General features: G+C 45.1%; 2 protein-coding genes across 3 annotated transcripts in view; both read right to left on the bottom strand.

The window, feature by feature from the left end:
- CASP6 (caspase 6) overlaps positions 1-6,004 on the bottom strand; it is a 29,292-nt gene extending 23,288 nt beyond the window's left edge. Inside the window, exon 1 of one of the 2 annotated variants that reach the window (XM_075929719.1) lies at positions 5,847-6,004. Coding sequence is in view for 1 of the 2 variants with exons in the window: in XM_075929718.1 (XP_075785833.1) it covers positions 5,847-5,886 (40 nt within the window). In the remaining variant the exon portion in view is untranslated. The remainder of the gene's footprint in view (positions 1-5,846) is intronic. The other variant, XM_075929718.1, reaches the window with a different exon arrangement.
- A 4,328-nt stretch (positions 6,005-10,332) lies between these two features.
- Positions 10,333-21,637, bottom strand: PLA2G12A (phospholipase A2 group XIIA). Its single transcript, XM_075929715.1, has 4 exons — positions 21,227-21,637; positions 18,190-18,266; positions 16,278-16,443; positions 10,333-11,573 (listed from the first exon to the last, which is right to left on the bottom strand). Exons 1-4 carry the CDS (start codon positions 21,441-21,443, stop codon positions 11,455-11,457), a joined length of 579 nt encoding a protein of 192 aa, XP_075785830.1. The 5' UTR covers positions 21,444-21,637; the 3' UTR covers positions 10,333-11,454.
- Positions 21,638-22,241: the final 604 nt, after the last annotated feature.

The following is a 22,241-nucleotide window of genomic DNA, read 5'->3' on the forward strand; positions in this document are numbered from 1 at the left end:
AGAAAAGCTGCTCCGGGTGCTCCTGGTCTGCTGGGGACCGTCTCCAGCAGACCAGGGACACCTGGAGCAAAGCCGGGGAGGCGGAGGGGTCCCGCGCCTCTGAGGCTTTGCTCTGGCAAAGCCGGGGAGGCGCGGGACTCTGCCGCCGCTGCGGCTTTGCTCCCGGTGTCCCTGGTCTGCTGGAGACGGTCCCCAGCAGACCAGAGGCACCGGGCGCAAAGCCGCAGCGGTGGCGGGGTCCCGCGCCTCTGAAGCTTTGCCAGAGCAAAGCCTCAGAGGCGCGGGACCCCTCCGCCTCCCCGGCTCCCGGCCTCCGCCTCCCTGGCTTTGCGCCCCCCCCCCAGCAGACCAGGCTTTTGTTGTGGACCCTGGGGTAGAGCAGCTGGGACCTACCTGGCTGCCCAGCTGTTCTGTCCCAGGCTCGAGATTCAGCCGCTGTTGAAACTGATCAGTGGCTGATTCCAGGAAGCTGGGGGCAGAGCAATTCTGCCTCCAGCTTCCTGTAGTCAGCCCCTGGTCAGTTTCAGCAGCAGCGGCTGAATCTTGAGCCAGTTCCGACTTACATACAAATTCAACTTAAAAACAAACCTATAGTCCCTATCTTGTACGTAACCCGGGGACTGCCTGTATTCCCTTTTGGTTAGCTCTAAGTGAATTCTTGGGCACTGAAAACATATTATGCTTACAGTCGCATAATAATAGTGTATTTATTGAGGATTAGAGTGTTTTATCCTATGAGAACTGGGAGATGCACAACTATAATTACATTTAAAAAACTGTTTAAAAAGAACTTTGATGTTGTAATGTAAATTAAGGCACTCAAGTTAGTCAATGTCAGAATTAAGTCTGGCTGTGAAATCTGTCGCATTCTTGAATGTATAAATAATGATACAGGTTGGACATCCTTGGCCTGGCACCCTTGGCAAGTTACTGGTCCCAAACAAGGGATTTTGCCAGATCAGAGGAGGTCATTTCTGCCCCCTCTCCCCCCACCAGCATCCCAGCCCACCTCCTCCTGGCCCAGTTGCCTGCCTCCCTGCCATCTCTCCCATGCTATGGGCCCTGCTGGGTCCCATTGCTCCCATCCCACTGCAATGCTGGGCTCCCAGTCCCATAGCAGCAGCCTGCGGCTCTGCCACAGGGGTTTGAGTTCTGGCCCCACCAGGCCAGGGCTCCCAGCCCCAGCCAATGGCCCCGCCACTGGGGCTCCTGGCCCCACCAGAGCAGACTGCAGTCCTGTTGGTGCTCTGACCACCCTGCTGCCAGTTCAGCCAAACTCCCACAGCAGGGCTCCTGGCCATCCAACCCCCCTGCAGCCAACCCGGTTTGGCTCCTGGCCCCCGCAGGGTTCCTGCCTCTGCACCTCACTCTATGTTGCCAGACCAGAGAGTTCCAGTTTAGAGAGGTTCCATCTTATAATCTTTTACTACATATTATGTTTTCTTCAGTTCTCAAGATGAATGGTACTCGAAAACCGTTTATTTTTATCTTCATTATTCAACATGTGGCCCTGATGACCTCCTTCACCTATTAAATTCCTCACTGATTTTTCTCCTCCAACAACAGGAATGCCTTTTTCCCTCTTTCCTATAAGCATAGGCACAGGCATAAGTCAATGTGCACACATCTTTATAGCCTTGTCACACGGTCCGTTTACTAGAACGCATAGTCATGTGTATCTTCAGTAAGTGTACTGCAATGGCAATAAGTAGGTTGCGTGGGTAGAGGACAGTATACCAGATAGCATGGGTACAAATTTCAAAGCACTAGTTATTCTCTCTAATCTCATCCTGAGTCATCTGAAGTGCCAATGCTGCCCTTCAGCCTGTGCTAGGGGTGTGCCTCAGGGTTCATGGAGGATTGAGCAACCACATCCTGCTCCACCCACACTTTGTTTTAATAAAAATGTTGCTCCCAAAATACATACAATATTAAACAAAAAACCATTATTGTGTTAACAATTTTCAGTTAGATGCAGACTAAAGGTTTGTCTACATTGGAAAGTTATAAGCTAAGGTGTGAATTAAAGCCTTACCAAATTCACAGTCCATTTTGGTCAATTTCATGGTCATGATTTTAAAAATTGTAAATGTACCGGTTTTGGCTATCTGAATCTGAAATTTCATAGTGCTGTAATTGTAGGAGTCCTGATCAAAAAAGGGGTTGTGGAGGCCTTGCAAGGTTCTTGTATGGGGAGGTTGTGGTACTGCTACCATTCCTTCTGCACTGCTGCAGGTGGTGCTGCTGCCTTCAGAGAGGAGCAGCTGGAGAGTGGCAGCTGCTAGGCAGGAGCCCAGCTCTGAAGGCAGAGCTACTGCCAGCAACAACACAAAAGGATGGCTCCGTACTATATCGTCACTCTTACTTCAGCACTGCTGCCTGCAGAGCTGGGCCCTCCGGCAACAGCCACCACTGTCCAGCTCTAAAGGCAACAGTGCAGAAGTAAGGATGGCATTGCTACCCGTACTGCTGCACTGATGTTGAAGGGGGACTGCCTTCAGAGCTGGGCACCTGGCCAACAGCTGCTGCTCAGCTCTGATGGCAGCGCAGAAGTAAGGGGGGGGGGGTAATACAACCCCCCCCTAAAATAACCTTATGTCCCATCCCTGGAGCTCCCTTTTGGGTCAGGACTCTTAATTTGAGAAACTCTAGTCTCCCCCATGACATTAGTTTGGTATAAAGAACATAAGAATGGCCGTACTGGGTCAGACCAAAGGTCCATCTAGCCCAGTAGCCTGTCTGCTGACAGTGGCCAACACCAGGTACCCCAGAGAGGGTTGACCGAAGACAGTGATCAAGCGATTTGTCTCCTGCCATCCTTCTCCAGCCTCTGACAAACAGAGGCCAAGGACACCATTTTATCCCCTGGCTAATAGCCTTTTATGGACCTAACCTCCATGAAATTATCTAGCTTCTCTTTAAACTCTGTTATAGTCCTAGCCTTCACAGACTCCTCTGGCAAGGAGTTCCACAGGCTGACTATGCGCTGTGTGAAGAACTTTCTTTTATTAGTTTTAAACCTGCTACCCATTAATTTCATTTGGTGTCCTCTAGTTCTTCTATTATGGGAACTAATAAATAACTTTTTTTTATTCACCCTCTCCACACCACTCATGATTTTATATACCTCTATCGTATCCCCCCTTAGTCTCCTCTTTTCTAAACTGAAAAGTCCCAGTCACTTTAACCTCTCTTCATAAAATACTAGGGGGCTGTGCTCCTTGCTCACTGCGCTCACCAACCCCCCTGTCACAGGGGGTAGGTAATCCTGGCTCTCCTCCTGGCCACTGGGAAGGACCGGGCTGTGGCCATGCCAGCCCAGGTCCCTTCTCCCTCCCACCTTCACCCTCTCCACCAGCCAGGGCCCCCCGCCCGGGCTCCCTCTCCCTCCCCTATCTGCCAGCCAAGTCCCCTCCTTTATTTCCACCCTCCTTCCCCCTCCACTGCCTGGGCCCTTTCTCTCTCTTCCCCACCTCAGCCAGCCCGGGCCCTTTCTCTCCTTCCCCCGTGACTCCTGCTTCCAGCGTAACTGAGCTGTTTGTAAAACACTGGCAGCCGCCTGCCACTTGATGACTGCCAGAGCTTCAGCCAGCCACAGTGTGGTGACTCAGGGTGCACCACAGGCCCGACCTCCCCCCCCCCCACAGGCTTCACCACCGCCTGTTTACTTGCCACACAGTCTTGCCCTGCGCCCCCATCCTTCAGCAGCTTACCTTCAAGGTGCAAGGAAGGTTAGTGCTGCTGTTGAAGAGTCAAAGAGCCATATCTAAATCGCTCCCCAGCCATAGGTCACCAACCCCATTATAAGGTTAGCAGCAGGAAGGAGCTGTGTAGATGGCTCCTTTCTGAGCAAAAACCCTCTCTTGCGCAAGAACTGTTCTTCCTGAAAAAATGAAGAACAGCTCTTAGGCAAGAGGGGATTTTTGCACAAAAAGGAGTCATTTACACACCTCCTTTTTGCGCAAAAGCCTCTTGTGCAAAAACGCCCCAATTAATTATGCAAATGAAGCACAGTGATATTCTACTCCGTGCTTCATTTGCATAAGCTTTTGCAGAAGAAGGGTGCAGTATAGACATAGCCTTAGGCTATGTACACATGACACACCCTTACAGCAGCACAACTGCAACACTACAGCCATGCCACTGTAAGGTTTCCCATCTACCTGCTCTTTGAGCTCTCCTGCTGGCATAATTAAATCACTTCCACTGAGAAGTGTTAGCTATGTTTGCAGGAGAGTCTCTCTGGGCAACACAACCCAATCTACATCCGCACTTTTGCCAGTGAAAAGTATGTCAATCGGGATGTGGGTGTTTTCACGTCCCTGACTGATGAAAATTTTAATCAATAAAAATGGCAGTGTAGACAGTCTCGCTCTGGCATAAGAATATAAACTTGGCTTATATTGCTTAGGAAGATGGCTGAAGCTAAATTGGAAAAGGCACTCTTACAATGAAATAAGTATCCACAGGCATATACAGCTACAACTACACTGGTATAATTGGTTAAAAAAATTTCCTGTACACCAGACCTTGGTTTAAGAGCCTGCTTCTTTCTTTCTTTTTACTACACATGCTAGCTCTGAACAGATGGTTGGGGAAGTGATCTGGTTATTCCTTTTAAACTGATTTTTGGATTAATACATATGTATGTGTGAAGAGACATTAAATGTAAAAAGGGTATAGTAGAAGGTGTTTCTTAAACTTTTTGAGACCACGGAACACCAATCAATAATATTTTTTACGCGGAACACCTATGAAAATGTTCTTCAAAAAAAATTGTCAAACAAAAAAAGACAAACAAAGAAGAGGTTGCGGCACACCTGCACGTTGTTCATGGGACACTAGTGTTCCCCTAGTTTAAGAAACACTGCTTTAGAAGAGAGAAAATAACTGTAAAAAGCATTGTCAAATCACCTTTATAAATTAGAGATGTGAATGACTCATCAGGAGCAGCCCCAGCGGGCCCTGCATGGGGCCGCCAGCCAGCACTGTACAGCGGGACCAGGGAGACAGAAGCCAACCCTGTGAGGCTGCCGCCAGACTGGAACAGTCCCCTGCCCAGGACCTTGCTCAGTCAATGAACCAGTTAAATGTTAGGTTTGCCTAACTTTTAACTGATTAATCAGGATTTTACATCTCTCTTGTTCATATCTTGCAAACCTACTTTCATTGATTTTAAGAAACCGTTAGTTTGAGTGTGACTGCTGCCCATCCCCTTAATTTAACCTGCAATGCTTGCACTCGAATCATTGCTGGCTCTCTCCTTTCACCACTGTCAGTCAGGAGTGGACAGTTCACCCTGCCAACCCACGCTGGCTGCTGCTAATGAGCCCGCGGTTTGCCTCGCCCTGCAGAAGGGGTGCAGTGCAACCAGTGCTTAATGTGTGCCACTGTTTTGACACCTCTCGATGTGACAGCTCAGAGCCTTGGCCCCTGGGGGCTTGGTGAGTCAGTGAGGCAGGGCAATGCACACGGCTTGAGTCCTGGCACCTATTCCATTGCGCACGAGCGACGCACGAGCAGCAGCAGCTCCCCCGGGGCCGCTGTTTGTGTTGCTGGGAGGCAGCAGCGCTGGGCAGCAGACAAAGGGCAGGCCCGGTGGCTCCTCCGTTCTCGCCTTTTACTTTCTCTTTAAAAGAGCAACGGGAAGCGCCGCCCCTGTCCAGCCCGGCCGGACTAGGGGGTTTAGGCTCCTCTCTCCCCCCCCTGCCTGGGAGTCCCTCCCGCCCCTAGACACAATATCTCCCCCCCCCCCCCCCCCCCGCACACACACAACCGCGAAGCCTCCTCCCACCCACCGAGCCACAGCAGCTCCTCTCGCCCCGCGCCGGGCTCTCCTGCCCTACCCGAGTTGCTGCCGAGGTGCAGGTGCTTGGAGCTCGCCATGGGCACAAAGGAAAACTCGAAGTGCGGCTCCCACCAGCAGCCTTGCCGGGTCCGTCTACGTCCTCCGCTGCTTCCTGGCCTGCCGGGGACTGCTGCTCCCGCCCCCACCCCGCCTCCCTCCTGCAGCCGCCGCCTCTTTCCCCTTCTCGCTCCAGGCAGCCGAAGCCTCTCCCTCCCCGCCCGGCGGGCTGAGGAGGAGACCTCCTCATGGGGCCGCCTAATCCGATCCCTCATGGGCTGGCTGCTACCCCCAGCACGGCAGCGGACTCAGAGGCCAGCCCGCTGCTCTCCTCCAGCTGGGGAGGGGGCTGCAATAATACCCCCCCCACACACACACACACTGCAGCGAGGGGCTTTGTTTTGGATCACTGGGCTGACCCAAACTCCAGCTCCCAACAGCATCCGCCCTGCAGGATCTGAGGTGGCAGGAGCCAGTTGAGCATTTCAGACCTGGCCCCTGTATTTTTAACGAGTGGGCTGAGTCCAGACCCCCATGCTGATCTGAGCACCCCTAAAGTCGGCCTTGCCTGTCTCCCAGGGGTCTCTGCCATGTGGCTTGGTTAGCAAAACAGAGTTAAGGGGAGTTTGGTCATTAGAACTATGCCGACAACTGCATGCCTCACTGCTGCACAGGTTTAAAAACCAGGGCCTGCATGTCCCCCTCCCCCTCCCCCAACGTTAGCGCGACAGCTGCCTTACTTAGGATCTGCCTTTCTGTCACTAGCGTAATGTGCACACTTAGGGTACGTCTACACTGCAACGCTATTTCGGGATACCGGAGTATCCCGAAATAGCTATCCCACATCTGCACAGCAAGCCTGCTATTTCAGGCTCGCTATTCTGATGCCCCTGTGAACCCCATTCTACAAGGAGTAAGGGATGTTCGGAAATAGCGCTCTATTCCGAGCTTGTGTAGACAACGCCAAATGATGAAATAAGCTATTTCGAAATAGCATTGAAATAAGATATGCAATTTGCATAGCTCAAATTGTGTCTCTTATTTCCAGCCATCGTGCAGTGTAGATGCACCCTTAGGTATTTTGTTTTCTAAAATATCTTTCTTTTTTTAAATGTGGAACTTGCTGTTCTGACCAAGCTATTCCCCTTCTGAATCCTTTCACTGGACTCGTATTTCTTACTGCAAGGGTGGGAAACTTAAATCCTGGGGGCAGCATATGGCACCTCACTTGCCTGGATCTGACCCCCAAGCTGCAGGGCTCCCCTCCCCAGCTTTGGGGAGCCCATGCTGGCACTCCAGTCCCTCCACTGCCCCACGACAGGTCTGGAGTACATAAAATTTACTAGCCTGGAGCCTAAGCTGTGGTATGTGAAGGGAATGTGGGGAGTGTCTTTCTGTTTCTTACTTGGGGGCCATGACACTGAGGGATTTGTTTTTGTTGTGGCTCTTTTTGCTTCTCACTTCTGTGCAGCCCCTGACTGATTGTTCAGTGTGTCAGCAGCCTCCCGACCCAAAAAAGGTTCTTCATCCCGTATTACTGCATCAAATTCAAGCTTGCTGTCAAAACCTTATGTATTCTCTCTCCCTACCTTATTGTGCCTTTTTGTGCTCTTTTTCTGTGATTCCCCATTTTATTCTCTCCTTCCTGGTGCCTTTATGTTGCTTCTGCACATTTTTGGAGCCTTTCCTGTTTACAAAATTTGTATCCATATCCACAAAAATGAGCTGTGGATATCTGCAGAGGTGGATACCTGTGGATATAAAGTGGATATCCACAATTTTTCAGGGTTATTGATACAAAATATGTATTGGTTTGCAAAAATGAGCTGCGGATGTGTGTATAAACAGATCTCTGTGGATTTGCAAGGCTCTACAAGTTCTATCTTCCAGGCTTGTCATGATTTCCCATTTCAGACAATGGCCAGCATCTTCCTCCAAACCCTCCTTACCACTTATATCTTCCTGGAATGCTTCCTTTCCTGTTCTAACCTGCATTAATCTCTCCATTCTGTTTTTTTTTTAACCTGAATTGCTATCTTATGTCTAGTTTTTTTTAATTTTCATTTACATTGCATACACTTTAGGGTAGGTGTCTCAGCTTGCTGGTAGATTGTTGTGTATACTGTACTATACACTTTAATCATTACTATTAGTCTACACACCTTTTGTAAAGAAAAGCTCCAGCTGAGGCGAATCAAATATATTTATCACAAATGCTGTGGCTATATTTTATTGCTTCCTATATTTGTATCACAACATGTTTGCCAGTCCCAAAGTACATATGTGCATATAAACTCTGGTAGATCTAGACCCTGATGGTTGGAAAATGAGACTGAAAACTACAGTGCTGGGGAAATAGAGACTTCCATAAAGAATAAAGAGCAGATTCAAGTTCTTTCTTTCATTTTAAGATAGTCCACTACAGTTACTAACCAAAATGGGCATATGCTGAATAAATGTGACATCAGTAGCTAATATTTCACAACAAAACCCCCACAAAAAGCCCACTTCTTTTGTTTTTGCCCATTAAATCCTAATGATAATTCAATAATTCAGTAATTTCAGTGATGTAGTTAAAACTTCACACTTGAAGGAGCTTCTTTGTCAGGAATGAAATTAATCCAAGACTGTTCCAGCACAGTTTGATAGTGAGGGAGTTATCTTACTCTTCAATTATACTAAATGTAGACTCACGCTGACATAATGTGCAACTGAAGCCTCTAACATTTCAGAAGATAGCTGCAGGCAAGTTCTTTGTTCTGGTGTCTATTCAGAGTAATATTTCATATGCATATAATAGAAATGTTTCAGAAGTCAGTGGGTAGCTGAACAAAAGTGCAGGTATATTAAAAGAAAACATTTTTTTAAGTTTGACAACAATTGTGTATATGGAGTTGGATTGGTATCAGTTATTCTTCTATACTAACATAATATGGCTAAAAATAGCAGTATAGACACAGCAGCATGGCTGTAAGAGCGCAGTGGGGGCCCTGAGTATGTTGCGTTGCTAGCCTGTGCTAAACCCCCTGCTGCCACATCTATGCTGCTGCTGTTTGCATGGGTATATCCTTGGATACAATTTTGGAAACAATGAATCAGAGTTCTGAGGGGAACGGGCTGAGAGCTCTGGGTACTCAGAGAAAGGGAAGCGACACTATGTACCTACAACTCCCCATAGCAGCCTTTTGTTCATCAAGGTTTAAAGTCATTTTAATGGTCATGTTCATAGTTTTGAGATGTCTCAGGAAACTGGGATTTTACAACTATGTTAAAGAATTAAATGTTTATCTAATTCATGCAGAAATAGATATCCTCTGGTGACCTGGGTACTGTATAATGCATTTGTACATATTTTTCCTTTTGTGATGTTGATGGGTACTTCTCAGAATTTTGACATCCACAAGCTTTCTGCCATAAGAAAACCTTGTTTACATGTCTCACACGGTAGTGTGGAAGAAGTTAAACACTTCTTTTGTACTGAGAGATATTTATGCCATTGCAACACTTGTGTTGTATTATTCAACAGTGGTGAAGCTATACCTCCTTTTAATATTTATCTGGTCATTTTCTTGCAAGTTCTGTACAAACTTGATAAGAACAAGAAACAGCTTGTTGTAGCTGTAGAAAGTTTCCTTATTTGGGTGTGTAATGTAAAAACTCTTACTAAACCTACTGAGGGGGAGTGTTTGTTTTTAGATTTGTTCAGTCAAAATTTTAAATGTCACAGCTCAAATTAATGTTGATAATTGCTTTAGCAGTAAATTTTAGAATACCAGAAAGGAAATCAAGACTAGCCTAGAGTAGGATAGTCACAAACAATTAACTTTTTCAAAAACACTTCTATCTGCTGCTGTTTTACACTTTGAAAGGAATAAAATACTTTGTACATACAGATGATACACTGGAAAAACTAACAAAGAATGCTAGCACACTGTCAATTTCTAATATCCAGTTTTATAGAGCATGTACAAAACAGAGGACTAATGTCATGCTCTTCCAAATTTTGCTCTAGACCTATTGCTGTATACGCGGGCACTTAGGTCATCTTAACTACACTGCTCAGGCATATGGATTTCTTCACACCCATGCCAAATGTAGTGAAATTGATTAATCTTTTTAGTGTAGACCAGTCTCTAATGTAGGATCACAACTTCCCCAAATGACCATTAGCTATGTTGACAGAAGCACTATAATGGCTAAGTTATATCTACAGTGAGGTTGCTTTTGTTTATTTTTCCTGGCATAGTTATGATGGCTACAGGATTGTGTAGTTCCCACCTCCTCCTGGATTGCCATTGCTATGTGACCTAGCTTTGAAGTGTAGATCTAGCCTTAGAGATAATCAAAATTCATGACCTCTTGCTGAAATTGCATTTTTTTAAAGTTAGTACTTAAAATTAAGATAAAACAACCCTGGACACAAAACTGAGTAACTTTGTCTGAACTAAGTTAAGTCACACAGGGGGAAAAAATACACAAATGAGGGAAACTTTGAAGTTGTATATTTTCTAGCTGCACAGAACAATATATTTGTACAAAAGATGTCTTGGGTACTCTGACTGTTGCATGAGTAGCTGAAATACAAAGACACTTTTAAAAATCATTTTTATAAAACCCCCAAAAAACAGAGTCAGAGGAAGATAAGCCAGAATAGGCAAACAGGAGCAAAGTCTTCATTACAAGAGTTAAATATAAATTATTTTCTTTGGACAATTAAAATACATCCCTGCTATACATATAAAGACACCTTTGTTAAATAGAATGCCTCGGTCAGGTGGTACATTTAATAAAAATACATTTGATTTGAAAAATATAAACATTAAATTATTTTTTTACGAAAATCTGTAAGAACAGCAGTGCTTCCCAAAGTTGTCATGTCGAAAGTATCACTTCACATTTTGCTAGGTTCTGAACAGTTCAATTACACATTTCAAGCCTTATGTGTCCGTATTTCTGATTGGACTAATGTTTCAGAAGTGTGTCTGATATATCAAATAGGAAAATGTAGCTTTTAGTTCTAGGTTTGATCTAGCTTTCAACATACTGTTTTTTCATATACAGTAACACAGCTGAAGCAGAGAAACAAAAGTCAGTTCATCACAGTGATATTCCACCAAAAGCACAGAAGTGCAAGACTTTTAAGATTGCACACTAAATACACACAATATTTCAAAAAGAAAAAAGTCTTCCTTTTCTATTGAGATACTAGAAACACTAAAAGTTGGTAAACCTAAACTTGACCTACTTTAAAAAAAGAGTCTGAAAGTCTATTTGGTTTAATTTCCGTCATTCCCCACCACCAACTTTTAATTTTTTTAATAGCAAAACCCACCAGCAGTTTTTGCAGTAGCATTCTATGAACAACCCTGCTCAATCCTCCAGATGTGTGTTGAAGGAGAAAACTTCTTTCAATTTCAAACTCCAAGTTTGTGGGAGGGAAAGAGGATTAAGCAATTTTTTTAAATTAGGAAAATACTTTAGTGAATGATCGAACCATTTTGTGCTATGCTTTGTGAAAATGAAATTAAGCAGCTTTGTAACAAAACACTGGTTCTCCGAACACATTGTCTTTTTCTTTGTTCTAGCTCATGAGCTGTTAGTGTCTTCTTTTACAGGTCTGTCTTGTCCTCATACTGGCACATACATGCAGCCCTCTGACTATCCAGGTATGGCTTACATCCTAAATGTATAACAGCATCAAACAACAACTGAACAGTTGATTCACATGCTGCAAGACACAAGAGGAGATCAAATCAATATAGGATCACACTGTACGCTCCCTGCACATACTGGCTCCTGCCTGCCTCTCTCACCCTCTGTGTTGCTGCCTCTCTATGAGATGTAGTAGCACGGGTATCAAGGAGATGCGTGTAGCCGACAAGATTAACCAATAAAGCCCGGATTTTCAGTTAAGTGTGTAGTCTACATCGGTAGTCTCCAACCTTTTTAAGCACAAGATCACTTTTTTTAATGTAACTGCAATCCAGTTAACTTCTCTTCCCCCCAATGCTCAGAAGTACATGGCTCCTGCATCCAGCTGCTTTGAGTGGTGTGCAGGAGCAAAGCAGGCAGGGAGCTTGCCTGAGGCTCCTACTGGGCTGCAGGCTGGATCCAGCAGTTCAATGGGCCAGATGTAGCCTGTGGACCATATTTTGCCAACCTCTGGACTAGATGGTGCTTGGACCGGCCATGAGTGCAGGGGACTGGACTTGATGACCACTTAAGGTTCCTTCCAGTTTTCATATTCTATAATTCTATGAAATAAATTCATTAGAAGTCTATAACCAAACAACCTCAGTTACCTGGAAAAAGAACACGAGTCTTTGGATTTTTCAGTAACTACAGACACTTATGCTAAGAGTAAAATTCAAACTTGAAAGGACTGTGTATGCAGCAAAATTAATGTTCACTACCTAATATATAACTGCATATTATATGTAAAAGAAAACAGCTTAGCATTTGCTGCACTTCACTTTGTCACATGTAGTAGCCAGTTAAAACACATCCAATGCAGTAATATTTATAGTACTGTAGTACTACGAATAGCCTGATTTGTCATTTCTATGAAGTTATATTGCTGGTTTTCAAGCACATTAAAAAGGGAGCATGAATTTAAAAGATAAAGTTCAGTTATTAGCGGAGTTCTTTTCATAGTCTCATTTCTGACTTCAGTCTAATAACAATACAAGTTAGGGTAATATTTTAGGGGATCTCTGTGTAGGAGTTGGGAAATATTCATTTAGTTCTTTGAAGAGAATTTTTTTCCTCCCCTCTACCTTTATTAGCTCTACATTTATAAAAATCAGGAGTACATGTCACAGATCTCTTCTCTTAAAAAATAGAGAAAGTGAAATAAAATTAATTTTGTATTAGTATGAGTTTCTGTTTCAATTAGATTAAACAGTCTATGCAAATGTGCTGGCAGCTGTGACACTGCACACAAAGGTGAAAACAGGGGCATCTGACAGGAAATCTGTTGAAGGAGAAGGGAGACAAAACCTTAGAGCAGTGAGTGAATTTTTGAGAGAGTTTACTAGTTTGTTTTCAGCTTGCACAGTCTAATAAGGAGCAGTATGTTGTGAGAAGCAGAACTTTTGATCACACCTGAACCTTGATTAGGGGGCAGAGCTTCCCCAGTCAGCATGCAGATAAAGGCAGCCAGCTAGCACAAAAGCAATTGGATGAATGCAGAGATGTTAGAGGAGGGTATGTGGTCCCTCTTGCCCCCTTCTTGACAGATACTTAGGAAAGAAGGCTACAACAGCTACAAAGGGGGTGCTGGTAGTGACCAGAAAAGACAATGAAACTGACTGGACATGGAAGCTGCAGTATTATGTGCATTGTTCTGGAGAGGGTGCTTTGTTTGTAGAAAATGCCCCCACCCACCCCACCGTTCGCTATGATAGAAGAGATGGCCCAAAGTTTGGAGATGCAGCTAGAATCTACTAATTGAGTTTTGAAACAGGTTTGAGCAGATGATGATGGGAAGGAGAGGAGAGAAGAGTCTGAGAGGAAACATAAAGATGTCCAGAAATAGGCTGGCTCAGAGAACTGTGGGGGTAGACTGCTAGATGATGAAAGTAGCAAGCAGAAGCATGTGACTATAAGGCAGAGGAAAAAACTGGCTAATGGAGAAACAGGACTTATTTGTGGAATAAGAAAATGAAGCGAAGTAATAGTAGTAACAGGCAGCACTGAGCAAGGGGGAAAATTCGCACAGAAGGGCTGCAGACCAAACTGGATGTACAAATATCTTGAACAAGTTGTTACAAGAATGCAGAAAGCCAGGGAGGGATCAGAAAGGAGAACTGTCTTTTCAAGGTCTAAAATCATATGGGAAAAGTGAGAACTGCTAAAAGCCAAACAGAGTTGGACTTTGCAAAAAAAACAAACAAAAAAAACCACACACCACCACCAACCTGAAAGGTTCTTTAGACATACACACAAAAAGAAAACAAGAAAAGAAGCAACAGCTAAGCACGGATGATGGGATAGAGACCAAAGACCAACTAGGTATGGCCTAACACCTAAATTAACACTTTGTCTCAGTTTTTAATAAGAGTAACAAGGTGCTTGGGGACAATGGCAGGGTGACTAAAGGGAAGAAAGATACAAAACTAGAAATCCCCACATCTGTGGTGGAGCCAAACTGGGGGCCCTGGATAGTCTCCATTCAAGAATATTAAAGGAACTTAGACAAGAAATTCCAAACCCAATAGCAAGGACTTTTAATTATTATAAAAACATTAAAGTAGGTCATACCCTGTGACCGAAGAACTGCAAATACCTACATTTAAGGAAAGTGCAGATCTAATCTACCTGGATTTTAGTAAGGAACTGTATGACAATTGTTCATAAAGAAAGGTGAACTGGCAGGCTGCAAGAAAGTTACTACTGGAGTTTCTCATTAACTGGTCCTTGGACCACTCTTATTTAATGTTTTTATTAGATAACTTTGGTACAAGAAGTGTGAGTGTGCTGATTAAAATTTGCAGATGATACACAGTTGGGAGATACTGCCAAGATGGAGGAGAACCAGAATATCATACAAGAAGATTTAGAGGTCTTTGAAAACTAGAATAATAGATATGGGATGAAATTTAATAATGCAAAGTACAAGGTCATGTATGCAGTAGGGATGTGATTGGTTTACCAGTGGGAGCTGGAACAGTCCCCTACCTTGCGGGGCCTGCGGCAGGTGGGGGAGTGCTCCAGCCCCGCTGGAGCAGCTCCTATCTTTGACAGGAGGCCCACTCTTGCTGGGCTTTAGCAGTCCCCCTGCATCTCCATTCAATCGGTTAACAGATTAAAAATCACATTTAACCCAGTTAACTAATTTAAACAGGATTTTACATCCCTAGCACTCAGGGACCAACAACAAGAATTTTTACTATAAGCTGAGGACCTATCAGTTGGAAGTTAAAAAAGGTTTGGGTGCATCAGTTGATCACAGGATGACAATGTGATATGGCCATAAAAAAGGCTAATATAGTCTTAGGATGCATCAGGCGAGATATTTCCAGTAGACACAAGAAGGGTTATTGTCATTGTACACTGTTTTCAAGACTAAGCTTGATAAATTTATGGAGCGGGTGGTGTCTGCAATGGCTTATGGCCCACCTACAACTGCTATTAGCAGATATTTTCAGCATCCAGATATGAGATGGGGGAGGATCCTGAGTTACTTCAGAGAATTTTCCCAGATGTGTATGTTTCTGGTATTCACCACCGTTTTCAAGGCTATCCAAATCTTCTGGTCAGCTCTGTTATACTCAGACCTTGGTGGCTCGGGAGCCAAATCAGCAATGAACTTTGAAGAGAGATTAAAAAGACTTGGACTTTTCAGCTTAGAAAAGATTAGACTGAGAGGGGGATATGGTAGACGCCTATAAAATCATGACTGGTGAGGAAAAAGTGAATAAGGAAAAGTTATTTACTTGGTCCCACAATATAAGAACTAGGGGTCACCAAATGAAATTAATAGGTAGCAGGTTTAAAACAAACAAAAGGAAGTTTTTTTTCCCCCCCTCTCAGCACACAGTCAACCTCTAGAACTTCTTGCCAGAGGATGTTGTGAAGATTAGGACTTTAACAGGGTGTGTGTGAGAGAGAGAGAGAGAGAGAGAGAGAGAGAGAGAGATTCATGGAGGTTAAGTTCATCAATAGCTATTAGCCAGGATGGGTAGGAATGGTGCCCTAGCCTCTGTTTGTCTGGAAATGGATGACAGGAGAAGGATCATGCGAGGATTACCTGTTGTGTTCCCTCCCTCTGGGGGTATCTGGTATTGGCCACTGTCAGCAGACAGGATACTGGGCTAGATGGACCTTTGGTCTGACCCTGTCTGGCCGTGCTTATTTTCTAGCATTCTCCAAAAAAGCCATAATAATGTGAATTCATTGTTTCATTTTCAATTTTTAAAGTGTCTGTGTGTATATGTATAATAAAACTCTAAGAGCAAAATAGCTAAGTTACTGTTTCATCAAGTACAATTGACTGATAACATGGTAAAAGCAGGATGTGCTGCAGAGAGCCACATGTGACATTAAAGAGTTACTTGCAGCCTGTGAGCTTCAGTCTGAGTGTCACTGGCTTGATAGTGATATTTGAGATCAGGAAGGAATTTTCCCCTCATTTCAGATTGGCAAAGATCCTAGGGGTTTTTCTCCTTCCTCTGCAGAAAGGGGCCTGTGTCTTGCTGGTATGAATTAGGGGTAAAAAGTGATGGATTCTCTATAACTTGGAGTTTTTAAATCACAAGGCTTTGGGTCCTCTACTACTTCTGCAGGTCCCACAACCTCACCTAACCACAACTGTAGAAGGTCAGACAAGATAACTATGATAGTCCCTTTGGACCCCAGAGTCTGAGTCCTTATAGAGCTTCAGTAAAAGATCAACTTGATATACCTTACATGCTATTTTTTTCTGCCTTACCCTGTACAGTCTCTGATATTCCTAGTGTTTTCTGTACTTCTCTGCAGATCTTGGAGAGACAATATTGAAACTGTTCATCACAGTCATTTTTTTTACTGCCACACGTATCATAGCATCTGTCATGTTGATTACAGCACTTTGTCATTGAAGGGATACCAATGTCAAACTGTAAAGGAAAAATTCAAGGTTAGTATCCCAGCCAACACAACAAAAAATATATTGAATCGGGATTGTTAACATTGCCTGTCTCCTATGCATACGGTTGAATAATATATTCGAGGAAATTACTGAAAACAAGTATTACTCACTACTCCAAATACCAAGCAAAATGCTACTGATATGGACAGTGAAAGAGAAACCGAATCCAGTATTCTCGCACAGCAGGGCAGTGATACCATTAGGCCAACCCAAAGTTCTTGGTTTTAAATGAGAGAATATTATTTCATCTACTGCCGGATCTTAAATCTTAGGGGAGAGGAGTGAATTTGTTGTTGAATGCTGTCGCTTAATATCATTCCTGTAATATTCTAGGGTACTGAAGAAAAATGCTTACATTAACAACTGGATATTTACTAGTCACTAACTTTTTTCCTCTCCCATGAAATATTGCTCAAGTTCAGCAACAAGTGAACAAAACCTCAAATATCTGATTTCAGAAATCTGTCCACACAACATACAGATCGGTCCGAAGGTATTTACAGACCATGATAAAGTTACTTCTTAGCTTTCTCTTGAATAAACTTGAATAAAATAAACTTAAAGCAGGAAGTTGCAAGACAAGCTCAGACTGGAAATCAGGTGCACATTTAAGTGAGAATAACTTGGCAAATAGCACAGTTTAAATCAGGGCTGGGCAATAATGTTTGCTGGAAAGTCATTCCAAGAGTTTGTTAAGGGGTCAAGGGCCACACTTGTTTATGGAAAGGGTACAGGGCCTGGGATGGAAGCTGAGTGCAGAACAGAGCTCAGGGTAGGTGACTGAGGTGGAGGAGGGAATGTTGGGTTTGGAAGGGCGTTTGGGTGAAGGAGGAGGTTGTGACCTGGGGCAGGAGACGGGGGTGCAGAGTCTTGGAGGGAGTTGTGACCGGGGCAGAGGTGCAGGAGGGGATGCAGAGGGTTTGGGATGTGACTTGGAGGGAGAAAGTGGGGTGCCAGGTCTTGGCTCTGACTGGAAGGCGCTTGCCTAGATAGATCCCACACAATTGCCCAGCAGGACCCTCAGGTAGGCTCTCTGCCTACCGTACCCTCCTCAAAGTGGCCAGTGGCTCGGGTCATGTGTTTCTGTACATCGCAAGCCCTATGCAGGTGGGGGGAGGGGGATAGCTCCATGCACTGGCCCCGCCACCAGCACCATTCTTGCAGGTCCCACTGGCCTGAAACTGCTTTTGATTATGAGCAGCTCATTGAGGCTCTCACTCCTTTGGCTCACTCGGCATGCAGAGACACACGTGGCCACAGTAGCTGGTTACTTTGAGCAGCGTGCAGGCAGGGAGCCTGCTGGAAGGTCCCGCTGGGCCAGAGGATACTAGCAGCCTAGAGAATCATGGGGGCCCAGAACTGGCCCATGGGACGTATTTTGCCCACCACAGCTTACATACAGATGCGATGGAGAATCGATCACTTTAAGTCTTTAAATCGAGACTGGGTATCTTTCTAAAAGGTTTGCTACAACTCAAATAGACCTTATGGATTTCATGAAGAAATTAATGAATTTGATTCTTTGGCCTCTTTATGCAAGAGGTCAGACAAAATGACCATAATGGCCTTATAAATACAATACACATTTCTGTGTTTGGAATGGAAGCGTAAAACTGACACTTCTTTTTGAAGTAGACTGCTTGCAACCCATTTTTAAATATGAAAGTCTGAGTAAATGTGGAAGAAATAAAATGCATAAAGGAGAGAGATTTACATTAACTCCAAATAGTGGGGATCCACATCCATTCGGCGGTGAAAGCTTATACCCATACCGTGGAAAAGGCTTCGACCCTGTAAAAAGGAATTTAAAAAGTATTGAGTACAGATCTTTTGCCTCGAGTGTCTGAGCAGTAGCTTATTTTATTGCTTAAAATAATAATAATAATTGTATATAATAAGGTGTGTGTGCTTAACATAAGCATACACACACACACACACATAAAAATAAAAGGGATGTAAGCGACTAGTCACTCACTCCTCCTCCCCATCCCCCGTGCTACCTCTATCAGAGATAGGCAGCAAGGGGGGTGAGCAGGAGCAACAGTGCTGGGGGCAGGAGAGGCAGAGGCACAGCAGGGAAACAGCACCAGCGGGGACTGCTTCAGTCCTGGCTCCTGCTGGTTCCCACTGTGGTGGATCCTATAGGGTTCTTGTACATTTCAAAAGCAGAAGTGCTGCAGGGAGCAAACAGGGACCCAAGCAGTTCCCGCTCGCCCCATGCTCTCTGCAGTATTCCCCCACCCTGCTGCCTCTGAAAGGCAGAAAGGTGGGGGGGATGGGACAGGAGCTGGTGGTGGGTGGAGCCTGCTTAAAAGCCAGTTCCCCCCAGCACTGTCTCCAGGGTGCCATCTGCCTCCCCCGATGCCTCTAACACAGGCAGCAGGGGGAGGAGAGGGGATGCTGCTGTGAAGCAGCCCTTGTCTGCAGGCATCACAGCAAGGAGCTTGGCCCCCGTGGACAGGGGCTGTTGCCACCAAGCAACCCCTTGTTCGCGGTGGCCAGGGCTGGCTGTGAACAAAGGCTGCTGGACTGAGCGTGAACTGGGATCCAGCAGTCCTGGCTCGAGCTGATCACTGCACCTCTGCATTTTAAATGTAGTAAGAACCCAGTGGCTCTTACTACATTTAAAATGCAGAGCCGCAGCATAGGTGGCTCTGGAGCCGGCTCGAGCCAGGACTGCTAAGTCCTGGCTGCAGTTGGCTCCTGGAGCTACCCGCATTGTGTCTCTGCAAAGCAACACTTATCAACTAATTGCATAGTTGATTAGCCAGATAATTGCGTTTTAACATCTTTATACACACACAAACTTTAGGCATTTAAAGCCATATTTAGGCACCTGAATATTCAGAGCTTCTACCAAGCTGCAAGTCAGGGGGAGCTACAGGTATTAAGTACCTCTTAATTTTTACTGTATGAAGGGAAGAATTAAAAAGCAGAAAACAAATTCTTGTAAATATACTTAGACTTCTTTGTACTTATCTATAGTCCAAGATTCTGCTCTGAAGTCTCATTTTAGACATCAGAACTACTAACTGAAATGAAAATGATACAGGAGTATTGTTGCTTTATCTCTATATAACCACAGCATTGATTCTGTTTGAGCAGGACTTCCTTGATAGTTTAGACAGCATAAAAGAGGGAAAAGCTATGAAATTACTGTGTACACTAAGAAGTATGGAATTTTTAAGGAATACAACTGAACTGTTTTTGGCATCGGAAACCAAACTGAAGGAAGCATTCTACAGAAAAGAGTGTGTGAGAGAACACGTGTTGAGATGGGAAGCTAGAAATCAATGTATGGTGTCACTGCTACTCCTAAAGCAAAGAGAAGCATCAAAGAAAAACTGCATGTACATACAAATAGCCAGAATCATTTAGGATAAGGAAGAAATTTTAGATGAGACTTAATGCTGTCCCAGTTTAAAGAGGCTTATTCCACTGAATTCTCCTCCATTTTAAACATTTCATATGGCTTTAGGTTATAAATAGTCTGTCTTGTAATTATTTTCAAAAAATTCCCCAACTGAAATATCTTGCATACATTAAATAGATTCTAGCAATTAAAAATATTAGGGCTGCAAAGGAAAGTAATCCCCAAACACTGATCTTTTCCTTCAGTGCTGGAGGAAAAAAATTCTTTCTTGACCCTTCCAGACAAAAAAAAAGTATGCCTAGTAGCCAAGATCCAACTAGTTTGTTTTACCAGTGAAAATAGCATATGTTAAACTTAAGGCAAAGCTCAGGTTCACTAAAACCATGTTCTCTGTTTTTCATTAAACTCCAGAAAATTTTAAACGTAATAACTTCTGTACAGTAATCTCAACAGACCCTCTTTTAATTTGGACTGGCAATTCCGATGGAACTTTCTGTGAAGATATTTTTTATATCCAAAAGTCTGAAAACCACCATATCCTAGTACAGCCAATAACCATTCTATGCTTAAATGTTTCTTCCTATAAGTGCCCAATACTTCTGTAACAAAGACCCTTGAACTTATGAAAATAGTAAATTATATCTGCTGTGACCAAATACAGTATGACCAGACAGTTTGAAAAAATGCTGCAAAATAGATCTATTACTTCTAAAATACAGCAAGTTTGAGTTGCTAAACCAAAGTCTTAAAGACAAAAAGTGTCATGAAAGCAAACAAAATTTATTGACAAACAATCTTGTATCAGACTTATGGGTATGTTGTAGACACCAGATATTGAAACTAACCACACAAATTGTCTGTATTACAGGGAAGATGTGGCTGTATCTGACCCTATTTTTAACGGACAATTTTTAAAAGTTCCAGATAATATATTAATTCGCAGTTATCACAGATGTCAGTTATCAAAATAACTGACAGTTACTTTTTTCCTTTTGGGGTTTGACAGTGGCGGAGGGAGAAATCTTGCCACCACTGTGCATTATAGCAAGAGAAACTCCTAAACTAAAAGCCTCTGATGATGTAATGGTTCAGAACGCATTAATCCTCACCCGATGTTCAGTGTGTTACCAGCAAATTGATCGATTGCCCCTAGAAATGAACCCAAGTCCTGGGAGAAAGAACCGAATTACCCAAGGGAGAATTTTGAAAGTCAGAATTATTTTGCGTTGTCAGCGTTCAGGAGAGTTTTTAGAAAAGAATCAGCTGCCAAGTTTGGTGCCAAGCCTCCCTCCACCGCTCAAAAAAAAAAAAAAAAAAAAAAAATCCAGGCCTCCTCCCAAGCTCCAGCGCGGGGGGAGGAGGTACTTGTTGTTATTACCATCGCTGCATTTGTACAGGCACAGGCCGTCCTCTCCTCCCAGCAGGTCCAGCGCCGCGTTGAGGTACATGTCTATCTTGTGCACCCCGTTCCTGATCGTCTTGAGGGTCATTCTCCAGTCCGGGGTGTGGGGCTCCTGCTGGCACTGACCCAGCGGCGCCTGCCCCCCCAGCCAGCCACAGGCCAGCAGCAGCGGCAGCAGCAGGGCGCAGGCCATTGCCTGCGCAGGAGGTTCCCGCGGCCCGGGCTGGAGGAGCGACCCCGCGAGGCTGGGCGGGCCGGGCCGGGCGCTCGCTATACCCGGGCGGCGGGCTGCATGCCGCACGCGCCCCTCACCTGCGCCGAGGGCGGCCGCCCCGCAGCGCCACTTCCACCATCCCGGCCAGCTCCAGCCCGCTCCGGTCCCGCCTCTCTGCCCCGCGCTGGGCGGGGCTCTGGGGAGGGAGCCCGCGGCTTAGTCCCGGCCCCTGGGCTGGCTCGCACCTCCCCAGCTTGCTGGCTCCAGGCGCTGCGTTGCAACCTGCCTGGGGGGGCAGCGCCACAACTCCGCCGCCGGTCAGCGTTCCCGCCCAGTGGCACGCCCGGCTTGCTTACCCCCAGCCTCGTTTGCCCCGGGTAGCAAATGGACTCGTATTCCCGGCTACCCCTGCACCTGTCCAGGCTGCCCGCCACATCCTCTGTCCTGGGATAGCGGGTGGGGTTACTGGCTTCTTTTATGATGGCAGGAAGGGGCGGATGAGAGTTTTCCGGGGCCCAGGGCAGCTCAATATCGCGCGGGGGGGGGGGGGGCCCATGGAGAAAAAACAAAAAGGGTCCCTTCCCCCCCCACCCACTCACTCACTCACTCCTCCAGTAGCCCCACTCTGATCATGTGAGCTACCCCTCCTCAGCCCCTCTCCTAACACCTCCCTCTACACACCTGCCCTGCCTCTCTCCTCCTGGTGCTGGTCCCTCCCCTGCAGGTGTCTGCCCTACTGCTTCACCCCGAGAATTCCCTGCACCTTCCCTTACCCCT

Source organism: Pelodiscus sinensis, chromosome 5 (assembly GCF_049634645.1).
Source record: "Pelodiscus sinensis isolate JC-2024 chromosome 5, ASM4963464v1, whole genome shotgun sequence".
NCBI lineage: Eukaryota > Metazoa > Chordata > Testudines > Trionychidae > Pelodiscus > Pelodiscus sinensis.

Coding starts and splice junctions, on each gene's coding strand:
- PLA2G12A (XM_075929715.1), bottom strand. CDS start 21,443: ATGGCCTGCGCCCTGCTGCTGCCGCTGCTGCTGGCCTGTGGCTGGCTG. Junction 18,267..21,226: donor CCTGTACAAATGCAGCGATG/GTAATAACAACA, acceptor TCCTTTTTACAG/GGTCGAAGCCTTTTCCACGG. Junction 16,444..18,189: donor CCCCACTATTTGGAGTTAAT/GTAAATCTCTCT, acceptor TTTCCTTTACAG/TTTGACATTGGTATCCCTTC.